Source organism: Schistocerca gregaria, chromosome 3 (genome assembly GCF_023897955.1).
Source record: "Schistocerca gregaria isolate iqSchGreg1 chromosome 3, iqSchGreg1.2, whole genome shotgun sequence".
Taxonomy (NCBI): Eukaryota; Metazoa; Arthropoda; class Insecta; order Orthoptera; family Acrididae; genus Schistocerca; species Schistocerca gregaria.
Window position 1 is genome coordinate 507,497,992 of NC_064922.1, and position 14,177 is coordinate 507,512,168.

General features: G+C 38.4%; 1 protein-coding gene across 4 annotated transcripts in view; it reads right to left on the reverse strand.

Annotated features, from left to right (window-relative positions):
- LOC126356310 (ribonucleases P/MRP protein subunit POP1) overlaps nt 1–14,177 on the reverse strand; it is a 78,668-nt gene that overhangs the window by 18,799 nt on the left and 45,692 nt on the right. For all 4 annotated transcript variants that reach the window (XM_050007262.1, XM_050007261.1, XM_050007263.1 and 1 more), the window contains one exon: nt 1,436–1,729. In XM_050007262.1, coding sequence (XP_049863219.1) covers nt 1,436–1,729 — 294 coding nt within the window. The remainder of the gene's footprint in view (nt 1–1,435; nt 1,730–14,177) is intronic.

Consider the following 14,177-nt stretch of genomic DNA (forward strand, 5'->3'; position numbering starts at 1 on the left):
TGCATATACACCTGCAAGGCTACATTATCCCAGTTGAATATTTTGTACCAGCAACTTGACTAGGGCAAGGGGAGGACTGTAAAAGGGTGGCTGACAGCTGGGAGAGAGAAGCAGCAAGCACATAGGATAGGAGTGTGGCATCAGTGAACTTGCTCAGCTACAGACAGGGGAGTAAGGTGCAGTGCACAGTGACTTAGAGGAGTTGATTAGGAAGTGATAGAACAGAGGAAGAGGGAGACAGTGGAGAGGAAAGGTGTGAGTGCAGGGTAAGTAAAGTTAAGGACATGAGGCAAGGGTGGAGGAGGGTGTGTGTGGGGGGTGGGGGGGGGGGGTGCTGGTTTTGGGGCTAGGAATGTAGATTGAGTATAGGAGGATTACAGAATTGAAGGATGTCATCTGAAGGATAATCATACATATAATTCAGAGAAGCTGGTGCTTACGGGAAGAATCCAATTAATGGTACAAGTTGTGAAGCAGGTGTTTTGTGCTCCAGCAACATGTTTTGTCAGTGCAATGGACAGGTTTTCCCCATGGATCTTCCACAAGAGAATGACCCACATGGCAAGGGTTCGTGGGTACTATGCATCCACCCAGCACACTCTAGTCCAGTCTAGTCACAAGCATATTGTGTCCTACCAAGGGTGGGGACATCAGTGAAAGCTTGTCATATTAAACACCAACTCTGCTGCAACTTCTACACATCTTTTTATGTAGGCATGATCACCAACCAAATCTCCAGCCAAATGAATGGCTACCACTAAATTGTCACCAAGAGCAGAGCTGACCACCCAGTGTGAAACACACTGCCCAAAACAACATGCTTAGTATCAATGGCTATAGTACGACTCTTGGTATCTGGATCCTTCCTCTTAACAGTAGCTTCTCTGTGTTATGTGTACTATTGTTCTTTCAACACACCCTTCAATCCCTCTTTCCTCCTGGCGGCAATCTCATCCCAACCTCAATCTCCACTGGCCCCTGTTCCATGATTCTAATTTCATCCATTATGCACTCATACCCTGCTCTCTGCAATATCCTTAGTCCTCTGCCTTATCTCCCTACCCCAACCACTTCTCTGTCATTGTACCTTGTGCACAAATCCCCGTTTGCAGCCAAAATGAGCTGTTCCCTCTTCTCCTAGTTGTCAGCCCCCTTTCCTTAGGTTCACCTCTCACTCCCTACCTCCCTTCTCCTTCACCCACTCCATCCGACAGACCCCCCCCCCCCCCCTCATACCAGTTGACTGCCACCATTCTCAGTCTTTTTTTTATATGCTTACCTGTGACTCAAAGCCTCAATTATCTGGTTATTTGTTACTTTTACTACTTCCATTATTTGTGTTACACTGAAGACTATCTATTACCACATATTATTATTATTATTATTATTATTATTATTATTATTATTATTATTACGCTTTAAATCTATGAGTTACCCAATCGTTTTTTAGCTCCATTCTGACTGCCAGGTCTCTGCAGAAGGAGAATGGGTACTTTCTGCCACGTAGGACCTTCCATTGATGACAAACTAGCACTGGTGTCTCCAGTATCATGCTCGTCAGCTGCCTGGAGTGGGATGACGTTATATGACCTGTTGTGAGCTATGTCAGTTGCTGATGGTTTTGATGTTGTGACAGCATCTCTCACTGCTGCTGTCCACAATGGGCTGACAACAGACTGTGGAGGCAGGGATTGTAACCCTGATCCGGGAAACTCCTGTGACCACAAGACTGTAAACATTTTTTTTTTTAATTTATACGAACATAGTATACTACTTTATTCATTGTTTTCTATTTGTGTTCACAGAAGTTAACTACATCACAAACAAAACTCATTTCTATGGGAATACGCAGGCAGTGGTGAAGATGTTTGGTTTGTCGGCATTCAACTGCGCAGTCATCAGTGCCTGTACAAAGCCCCTTTTTTTTCACAGTCCAATCTAGACATTGTCACAGATGATGATGATGATGAAATGATGAGGACAACACAAACACCCAGACACAGTTCCCAGGCAGAGAAAATCCCCAGCTCGGCCAGGAATTGAATCTGAGACACAGATGGTGGTCCATATTTTTAATCCAAAACTAGTTTTATTTTCCTTCAATACCCATCACTAGTCATTTCTTTGTAATGACTAGTTTCAGACAATCACGTCAATTTTCAAACCATGGCCTTAGACACATGTGTGTTCATACAGTTTCCAGCAATGTACATGTAACCAAAGAAACCAAGTAATGGTTATTATTGCAACTGTAATGGATACTGAAGGACAACAAAGATTTTAATAACCCAAGCTGCTCGTCCTACCCTCCATCAGTATGTTAGAATCTCAAAAACAGCTTGTATAAAATGCTTAATAACAACTGATGTGATATGACAAAGGTCGTTTGTAATGTAATTTGAATCATCAGAACATAGAGGGGTGCATACATATATATAAAATATATCAGACAATGACTAATTTCAGCTAATAGAGTTTTCAAAATTAAGAATCTCACAATTGTACTAAATTTTCAGTACATATGTAGCATCTGGTTACAATGATTTTTCCACCTTTTTTGATGCAATCAAATGATCTGTGGAATCTGCAACCAGTATTATTCACATCCAAGAAGTTTTTGTTCCGTAGTGTTTACATAACATCAATATTTGTTTACTGGCATTAGGTGTTTCTCTATCGACGCATGACACTTACAATGGAATATTTGACACTATCACTTGCATTTACATCTCACATGTGTCATACACACACACACACACACACACACACACACACACACACACACACACACACTGTTTAACTCACAAAATGTCAGAACAGAATCATCCAAGGACAATTTAATAATGGCAGTAGCTTGTATGTAGGCAGCTCTGTGCGAACTTCAATGAAGATGAGCTAGACTTTATAAAAGCACTTGTTTTTATAGTGGATGGCTTTTGATAAAAAGGGGAACCAGTCTACAACCATGGCTGACTGCCATAACAATTTCTTTCAAAACCAGTTTGAAGGTGTGTCACAGCCAGCTTCCTGACACACTATTCTTTGTTTTAAATTTTATGTCGTTCACTTCTGAAGATACTTACAAATCCTGACACAGTTTACATCAGTTTCCAATAGGAACAGGCGCTCACTACTTACATCATGCATCTGATTTTGTAGCTCTCTAACTTACTTCAAACCTCTATGTACAATCTGTACCAACGTATAGTGTCCACAATGAACATGAAGGATTCCAACAAACATGTTTCTTCATGGAATTATACTCCAAATTTTTCATGGAACCAGAAGTTGCACAGAGCATACATGAAATCATTTGTGATATTTTGTCAACACTTCTTACACCTTTAAATTAATAATACTTCTTTTATAACACATTTTTACACTCTAAAGTTTACTTACTGCCTTATTACAGAAGTAAAAAAACTTAAGAAATGAAAGCCAAAAAACTACCTACCTAAATATGACCAGCTGACAATTTCATATAAGAAAAAGAATGAATCAGTAATCTGCAGCAAATTAAATCCTTCCCCCCTCCCCATGGCCCTTTAAGCTCAAAAGAAGGTCCAACTCCATAAATTATTTGAACTGTCATAACATTTGCGTTACCAGATAAAAATGACGGCAGGTCATCAGGTATCAGGAAAACTGAGGCAGTGTCTTCTTGTCAACAAATAAAACACAGTGTAGATACGTTATACTAAAAAGGTTACATTGCACCACATACTGGTGGTTGTTTTAGTCAGATGTGTCCCTGATGTTAGATGCACCTTTCTTCAACTGTTTTAACATACTGTTTCACATATGACATGCCACATCCGCATGAAATGTGGTCCATACCCAGCTTTTGAAGACCTAGATCATCTTTAACATTACCTTTGTCGATTTGAACAAAAAACTCTGGATGCCTAGTTTCCATAAGAGTCAACTAATCTTTTCAGAGACTGGGCCAGCCTTAGGCAGGTAAATAATTTTTTACTTATTTTTTCTTCTCCGTCTTGATTGCAACACTGCTTAATTTGTGACCCTGAAATCCCATTCCTACAGAATACAATTCACAGATGTTATATTGGATAGATAAAAATACCTACTCACCAAACAGTGCCATGAGAACACACACATAAAAGAAGATTACACTTACGCAAGCTTCCAGAGGCAGTGGCTCTCTTCTTCTTCCAGCAAAATTGTTGAAGGGGAAGAAAGACAGGTGAAGGAAAAGGACAGGAGAGGCTTAGAAAAAGGGGTAGCTTTCAGAAAAGTCAACCAGAATTGTGGGTCGGGAGAGACTTACTGGGCAGGAGAAGAAGGAAAGAAAGTCTTTCCTTCTCATCCGATTCAGTGTTTCCCGATCCGCGATTCTGGACGATTTTTCCGAAATGTACCCCTTTTCCTAAACAGGGTTGCCACATGTTTCCCCAAGTGAAATTCTCTGATATTTTGCTGGTTTCCAGACATGTAGCAAGGCTAAGTAAAGACTTAAGTTGACAAAAAAATGTAAGGACTTCTATATGTCTTCCCTGTGTGAGCAAAAATCTTAAGTACATAAATTGACATCTTTTGTAATGAAGGGTGTTTTTAAATGGAGAAATCAAGCCAAATGGTATGTGGGTTTCATTAAGACCATTGTTGTTATTTTATTTCAATAAAACAGACCACATTTGATGATGACAATATGAATTTCCTTGGAGTCAGAAGACAGATTTGAAATACCTTCACTGATTTGAAAAATAACCTCGGAAAATTAATAATATATTTTTGTCCTCCGTAATTATAAGAATGTATTTTAATTCACTTGATGGCTCAGGGCCACAGAAATCCGTTTTGTTTTCATTTGAATTGGGAGCTATAAACGAAGAAAAGCAGCGAAATCACTTAACGTAAACACGGGTCACGTGCAGGTTACCCCCTCCCCACAACTCAACTCAGACAACTCTGTGCAAGCGCGAATCTGGCAGCTAGGGCGTGCGAGAAAAATTTTTCTCGTTTGCATCTGGCTGCTTGCAGCTACTACCGATACAGCTAACAGCCAAACTACAAGTAGCGCCGTAGCGGGAGAAGGTCCTGCTTATACGCGAGTCAAATGCGCATGCGCAACAGACCGCTGGCAATTGGTCAAACAAACCTAATGTGAACAGTTGTGACGGCATGCTCATAGCAAGCAGTTCATTGTTACGAAGAATTACAGTCTGCGCCCTACGGCCTTTGACATATTTTTGCTATTTGCAGATGCTTGTGCATGCACGGGGTTTCGTTGTAAATTGCACATTTCCTTTGCCACTAAAGTTTTATTTTTTTCCCTCTCGTTTATATTTTATTGCTGCTGCATCATTCTCCAGTAGCAGGATACAATAACGTTTTTCGCTAGAAAATCAATTCTGCAGCCAAAATTACAAAAATTTAACCGAAAGCTAAAACAATGAAAAATTCCCAGAATTCCGAAATATTCCAGGGTTTTTCCCGGTTTTCTACCGGATGATAAAATTCCTGGGGTTTTCCCAGATTTCCCGGTTGTCCCGGGTCGTATACACCATGAGTGTCCTTTTTTTTTTTTTTCAAATTTCCCTTATTTTCATGTTTGAAATTCCCTGATTTTCAGAACTTGTTGCAACCCTGCTAAACCTCTCCAGTCCTTTTTCTTCACCCCTCTTCCTTCCCCTTCCAATCCTTCTGCCAGGAGGAGGAGCCACTGGCTCCGAAAGCTTGAATAAGTATAACTTCCTTTTATGTGTGTGTTCTCCTGCCACCACATGGAGAGTAGATTTTGTAATCTGTCCAATTACATTATATTGTCAAAAACTGATTAATTCATAGGTGTGGTAATTCCTTCGTCAGGCTCTCCCTGAATGACAGTAATCAAGGCCTATAGACCTGAGTCTGTAGCACATGATTTCTTTGTGATCCATAATGATGGTTCAAGGTGTGGTTGTGTTTTCTGCATGCATTGTAACAAAGGGACCTTCCCATTACTTTCATAACAAGCATATCAAGGAAGTCTGATTATGAATTTAATGTTAAGATGCATACTGCTTAAATTATCCATGAACTGCCCCAAATTTTTTCAACCTATCTGGCCACATCACAAGTGTATCAACCATGTATTAGTAGAAACAAATTAGCTTGAATTTGACAGATTCTAGTATGATTCTTTCAAAGTATTCCATACATAGGTTTGCCACAAGGGGCAGTAACATACTACCCACTGCCACATCACCAGTTTGTTCACAGTATTTTCCGCAAAACAGGAAATAAACTGACTTGAGAATGTGCCTGAAGACTTTAGTGAAACAACTGTCAAACTTTTCTGCAATTATCTTCAAGATTTCAGAAAGTGAGACTCTCCTGAAGAGGGAGATCAAACTGAAACTGACCATGAAATCTGTATTCCCAGAGCTGTAATTAGCCGAGTTGGTTTTCAAATTAACAAGTTGTGCATGCAATGTTCTACATTAACAGCAATACTCCGCAAGCCACCATATGATGCGTGGCAGAGGGTACCCTGTAACACTACTTGTCATTTCCTTTCCTGTTTCACTCGCAAATAGAATGAGGGAAAAACCACTGTCTATATACCTCTGCACAAACCCTAATTTTTCTTCACTCGCAAATAGAATGAGGGAAAAACCACTGTCTATATACCTCTGCACAAACCCTAATTTTTCTTATCTTAAATTCATGGTTCTTACGCATAATGTATGTTGGCGGCAGTAGAATCTTTTGGCAGTCAGCTTCGAATGCTTCACATTTTCTCAACAGTGTTTCTCAGAAAGAACATCACCTTCCCTCCAGGGATTCCCATTTGTGTTCCCAAAGCATCTCTGTAATGCTTACATGTTGTTCAAACCTATCAGTAACAAATCTAGCAGCCCTTCTCTGAATTATCTCAATGTCTTCCTCCAATCCGACGTGGTGCAGGGAGATTTCATCTCAAATCATACAGGTCAAGAGTGAATGTGACACATCGCTATTTCAAAGTTTGCTGGAAAAAATATATTTCAGAGTTCAACAAGATACCTCTCCAAACTTATAATATTTTGATTTTCTGATGATTTGTCAAAATGCTACAGACCTCTCTAAATGAGAGTACATAAGAAAATGTCATAACGTAAGGGAAAATTGAAAAATTGTTATAAAGAAATGAAAAGTTTCTTCTTCTTCTTCTTCTTCTTCTTCTTATTTTTTAAATACACTATGAAAATTTGTAACATTTGCGAATTTCAAAATTATGCTTTGAAAATATGAATGGTCACAGGATGTTAACTATCTTCAGAAATGATAAAGTGGAAGGACTGCTAACTGTCAGCTAAGACATTAATGGATAAAATTCTTAATCTATCAAAATATTTGTCCATAAAGATGAAAGAATCTGAAATTTTTGGTTATTTAGGAATTATTTTCTCCAAAACCCCATCCTAAATGTTCCTAAAATTTCATGGTATATTAGTTGGTCATTGTGCTTAGGGAATGTACAATCAGAGTGGGCAATACTTGTCTGTACAAAATGTGAGAAATTTTTTTGAAAGACCTAGCTATAATCTCAAGGTCAAAAATCTCGGACTCTTAAATATATGAACTGATCGCTGATTTTAAGTAAATGTTATGCAAAACTGTTATTTCTTAATCAAAATAATTACTAGTGCTAGTCTCTCATTGAACGCCTCCCCAGGCAAAGCTCACCAGATATGGTGGGTGTCAGAGAAATAAAATACCCGAGGTGGACCAAACCTAGAGGCAGCTGCCATGTACTGAGATACTGGCTTATCAAAGACTAACAGAAGAAAATCTTGAGAATAAATTGCCTGGTCCTCCAGGTTGGGGTTTGTGCAGTGGGCCAGCTCCTCACTCATGTGAAAAAATTAAAATGCTAAAAAATCTAACAACATGCCTTGGAAAAACTTGAATCTTGGATGACAAATTGGCAAAGAAAAAAAAAGAATATGCCATTTGGATGCTGGAATGTGCAAGGTATCTCCACAAAACTGAGTATGTTACCCACAGAACTCAGCAGTTTCAAAATGGATGTTGTCATGCTCTCTGAGATCAAGAGGAAACACAGAGGAGAACAACAACTTGGTAACCATGCATATATTTGGAGTGGGGTGTCCAAAGTGGTAAGAGCCAAAGCAGGAGTCTCCATTACAATAAAGAAGGCATGTAAAAAGAGAATCACACACTGAAAATTAATTAATGAATTTATTATTGTGGTAGAAATGACTATTTGCCTGAGAAGTTGTAATTATTGGTGTATATGCACCCACGAGCGATACAAGAGATCAGGAGAAAGATACTTTCTGGGGAGTCCTTAGAGTGTCTACAGAAAAAACCCCAAGGAGGAAGGAACTGGTTATAATGTGGGATATGAATGGAAGAGTAGGAATTAGAGAATCATGTAAGATAGTGGGGAAACATGGAGAGACAGAATACAATGACAATGGAGAACGATTGGTTGAAATTTGTGAACAGTTTAATCTGAAAATTACCAGCACATTTTTTAAACACAAGGATTATCCATAAATATACTTGGCAACCAAATACTAGAGAACTTCATTCTATAATAGATTATATTATCATTACAAAGTTTCAAGGCAGCAGTTGTTAGATCTTATAGAGGAGAACTATGTGGATCAGACCATTTTTTAGTAAAAATGAAGAGTTTTTGGTCATGGAAGAATGCAAAGAATGATTCTAACAACATTAAAACGAATTGTGCTGAGAAAGCTCAAACTCTATACTTCAATATTTACAGCCTACAAGATGAAAGCATACGAACATTCTTTGGTGCCAGAATGGAAAAAACATTGGAAGAATCATCTAAAGAAAATGCTGAGGAAATGTATGATTACTTAAAATCCAATGTTATAAGTACAGCAACAGAGGTGCTGGGCATAAGGGGAAACAACCACAGCAGTACAGCACAATGGTGGTCAGAGGAAATAGAAGTGGCAGTTAAAGAAAAGAGGATTGCTTTCAACCGGTGGCTGAATGATAAATTGGAAGCAACAAGAACAATCTACTAGGAAAAGAAAAATGAAGCAATTAAAAAAATAAGGATTGCAAATAATGAAGCATGGGAACGGACTTGTGTCAATGTCAATAGCGAACTATGATTTGTGAGAGTCAAACAAATGTGATCAGTATTAAAAGGATTTAGACACGAGACAAAAGCCAAAACCAATCCTCAACTGATAACACCAAAAGAATGGGAAGAATATTTCAATAAATTATTAAATCAGGATAGCGAAGAGTATCTCGAGGAAGGAACAGTGGAAGAAAAGGAGCAAGAAGGGGAGGAGATCCAAATTTTACAAAGAGAAGTGAGTAAGGTATTAAGAACAGGAAAGAATGGTAAATCACCTGGACCAGGCAATATCAGTCTGGAGTTCTTAAAACATGGTGGTGACAAAACTGTGAAATTAATAACACAGTTATTCACTAAAATGTTACATGGAGATTCAGTACCAAAGGTAATGAAGCTGGGCTATATCAATACTACATTTAAGAAAGGGGATTGAACTATCAAGGAATTTGTGTTATAAACACATTAATGAGAATTTTTGGTAAAATAATTAAAAATAAGTTGGAATAAATTTTAAAATCCAAGCAGAACAATGTGACTTCACAGCTGGTAGATCACACTTAGATCATATTTTCACATCGCTACAGATCTTAGCGAAACATAGAGAAAAATCAAAAAACATAGGATTAATTTCCATAGATTTAGAAAAAGCATTTGATACTGTCCCAAGAAAACTACTTTGGAGAGCACTACATTTGGCAAACATACAAGTGTCATTTAATTAAAATAATACAAGAAATGTATAAAGATAACATATATCAAGTGAAAATTGGTAGTACACTTTCACAGATATTTAGAACAAGCAAGGGTCTGTTACAAGGCTGACCCATGTCATCAACATTCTATACAGATGTCAGTCTGACGACTTGGTCTCATAATTGCCATGTCGTGGGGCTAGAAATTAAAGATGGATTTTATTTACATCACCTACTATTTGCCGATGATCAAGTAGTTATAGCACAAGACGGGGAGGAAGCAAATTACATGTGTAACCAAACTGGGAATTGAAGATTAATTTCCAGAAAACAAAATACCTCACTAATGATCCTGATGAGGGAAAGAAAATTAAAAAGGTCAATACTTTCTGTTATTTAGGATCCATTTTAGAGTGGCAGGGAAACTTGGGGTAAGAAATTAATAAACGAATCAACAGTGGCAGGAAGGTCATTGGAATGCTCCACCCAATCTTATGGAGCAGAAATGTAATTAACCGAACCACAAAAAATCGTATATAAATCGATACTAGAGAATGCAGTTATGTATGGAGTGGAGACTTGGACTACGAATCAGAAACACCTAAAAAAACTGCAAGCAGTAGAAATGGACTTCTGGAGAGGATCAGCAAGAATTTCCAGAAAAAAGAAACTAAGAAACAATGAAATAATAAAGAGAATGGAAGTAAGAGAAAGAGTACATGATGTGATGCATAGAAGGAAGTTACAATGATATGGGCATGTAAGAAGAATGGAGGAAGCCAGAATCCAAAGACGATCCTGGAATGGGAACCAGAGGGAAAGACAAGAAGAGGACACCCTATGACCAACTGGCTCCAAAATGTATGATTAACAATGAGAAAACTTGGTACAGAGGAAGAAGAGACACAAAACTGAAACACCTGGAGGGATATCCTGAGAGGATAAATTATGATCTTATGTAAAAGATGTAATAATTTCTGGGTATTTGTTACGTTGGAGAAAAACTCAAAAATAATAAATAATTACTTTACAACATTATATGTGAGTGGGAAAACAATTCATAATTTTGTTCAAAAGCATTTTACAACAAAAATGAGATATATAGAATATTTATACCATATCTCTTTTTATATTATTCACAAATTATCACGGTCTTCTGTCATAATTTTACTTCTTCATGACTTTTCGCGAATTAAAATTGCCTACAATGTAACAATCAACACTGCACTGTTGAAAAGAGTTCACCTTTTTTTATCTATCTCTCACTGAACTGTGATAGGCGAGCTGAATTTGCATACAGACAAGGATGGTGCAACAGCAGCAGTACTTGGGAAATGAGAACTGCTCACTGGTCTTTTGATGATGGTCATTTGAAAGCATTAGCAGGACCATGAGATGTCACAAAGGAGACAGTTATATCTTGCAGCTCATGAGAGATTCTTATTAGCTGTCCCACCCACCACTGATCGTCATACACACAATAAATGGAGTGACTCACGCATCATCAGTTATCTGCTATATTAGCAGGTCCTTTGCCTCTCCATTTTCTGTGATCCATTGCCTCCTTTTTAAGGCTGCTGTATGTTGTACTGTCCGTCATGTCATCCAGTATCTGGAATCTCTTCCTTTCTCGCTTCCTTTTCCCTTCTACATAAACTTCTAAAACTGTTTTTATCAGTCTGTCATTCTTTCTTAATATATGCCCAATCCAATTCCTTTTTCTTCTCTTTATTACATCTAATAACTGTCTTTTCTCTCCCACTCTTCTCAGTACCTCTTCATTTTTTACTCTGTCCATCCAACTTATTCTTTCCATCTTCCGCCATGTCCAGATCTCAAAAGCATCCAGCCTTTCCCTGTCTTTTTTCCTCATAGTCCATGTTTCAGCACCATATAAAACAACACTCCATAAAAGACATTTTATGAGTCTCTTTCTGATTTCTCTGTCCAAACCGCTGCAGAAAATTCTCCTTTTCTTATAAAACACCTCTTTTGCCATTGCTATCCTTGTTTTAATTTCTGTGGTGCACTTCCAGTCAGTGTCTATCCTGCTTCCAAAATACTTAAAATTTTGCACCTGTTCTAGTATTTCTCCATTCAGTATAATTTTTATTTCCTTATTTCCTCCTAGTGCCAATACTTTTCTTTTATTTGTATTAATTTTCACTCCATATTTTTTTCCGTTAGTTGCAATGGTGTCCACCAAATCCTGTAATTCTTTTTCCCCTGTGGCTAGAAGGACCATGTCATCGGAAAAACCTCAAACACCCTACCCTTCTTCCTCCAATTTCTACTCCTTTGTCATCTAATAAGCATTGGTCAAACATATTTTCCAAGTAGAGGTTGAAAAGAGTACGTGATAAACAGCATCCTTGTCTTACTCCTTTTCCTAATCTGATCCAGTTTGTACTTTCTCCTCTCACTACAAAGTCTTATAATGTATACAGTAGTGTTTTTGTTACTAATGTTGATATGGTGTGTACAAATCCAGTAGCATCTCTTAAAACGTCAACAACCCAATGTTGGGTATTGAATCTCGTTGCAAGATATTTACAGAGACCTCCTAACCCCATCATATTAACTTTTTCCATGGCCTGTTGCTGAAAAGATCCATTTTTTTGTCTTAATTCCTGTACTACAATGTTGACCAAGCTCATAAAGCTGAAAGCAGTTTTTAAAATGAGATACTGCACCATCAGTTACATACATGTTTTGGAAATGCATAGCCTCTAGGTACTATGTCATCAATTATCTTGCTGACAGCATAGCATGCATGTGCACTGTCATGAATGAAATCTTCATTAGCAATAGCAAAACAGTATGATGTTCCAAAGAAGTGAGCAACACATATCAATATTGATAACTGTAATGTGTGCCAGTGGTAACTTTGAATTTCATTCTGCAAAGTTATCAGCAAAGTCAAAATGAAGAACTAATGTGTCAGTATTCTGAGATATGGCTGATTTTACTTCTGCTATGGCCTGTCTCTGAATCTTCCGGACGTGACTGTGAGCTGTTCCTTTCATGGCCCAATGCCTAATCTCTGTAACAAACTTCTCTTCCCTCCCATAATGCATAGGTTATGTCACTGTCAGTATCCTGAAGGTGTAATGCTTCAACAGTCTTCACTTCAGCACCAGGGCGCATTGCACACACCTGCAACCAACATTTATCTTGTGGCTCTTGACGAAGACATAAAAGCATCAGGTACATGTTTCCTCTGACACTGCTTTTCATTAGGAGATAAGCTTCTTTTATTGATCTTGTCATGTATCTTTTTACCTTTTTAACTTTTTCACCATTTTCACTAACAGAAATAATACCAACCTGGTTAGGACTTCACATGTTGTAATCTTTGCCATCACTTAGATAATATTCCACAGCAACATTAAATATATCATCTAGCATTGGATGCCCACAGTAAGAATCTGGGCATGCCCAGAGGAAGTGGGGACATACTCCTGCTGCTTAGAGTAGCTACCTCATATCAGCGTCAGTACTTATACCTTCTCAGTATAGGTGGCTGTTGAGACAGCAGTTGGTAGAGCACTTGCCCGCGAAAGGCAAAGGTCCCGAGTTCGAGTCTCATTCCGGCACACGGTTTTAATCTGCCAGGAAGTTTCTTATCAGCGCACACTCCGCTGCAGAGTGAAAATCTCAATCTGGAAACATCCCCCAGGCTGTGGCTAAGCCATGTCTCCGCAATATCCTTTCATTCAGGAGTGCTAGTTCTGCAGGGTTTGCAGGAGAGCTTCTGTATAGTTTGGAAGGTAGGAGACGAGGTACTGGAAGAAGTAAAGTTGTGGGGATGGGGCGTGAGTCGTGCTTGGGTAGCTCAGTTGGTAGAGCACTTGCCCGCGAAAGGCAAAGATCCCGAGTTCGAGTCTCGGTCCGGCACACAGTTTTAATCTGCCAGGAAGTTTCAGTAGTATATAGGTTTTGAAACCATATTTTATGCACATATCACTATCTTCAGGTTTTGCATCAAGTGCATCCACATTACACACTTCACAAAGTTTTGAAGATGTTTCTTGTGTAAAACTTGTTTCAATTTCTTCCACTTTTCTTTTTACATACTGTTTTCTTCTTGTGCTTCTTCTTTCCTGGACCTTTAAGGTGGGATATAGTAGGGGTTACAGCAGAACAACTTCACACCCAGGAATATAAACATCTGCACTGCCTTCTTCTGTTTCACATTTGAGTGATGGTGATCGTTCAGGTAGATTGTCACTAAATTTCTTCTTGTAGTGAGTGCAGCAATTCCCACACAATGGATGTGATTCTATTACCGTTACTTGAGGGTCAAGATATTTCTGCAATACCCCTGACAGATTTCCAACAACTGTTAAGTGTTTTTCACTTTTCTTAAACACCACCTTTTGTGCCTTTTTTCAAATTCTACACACCTCATT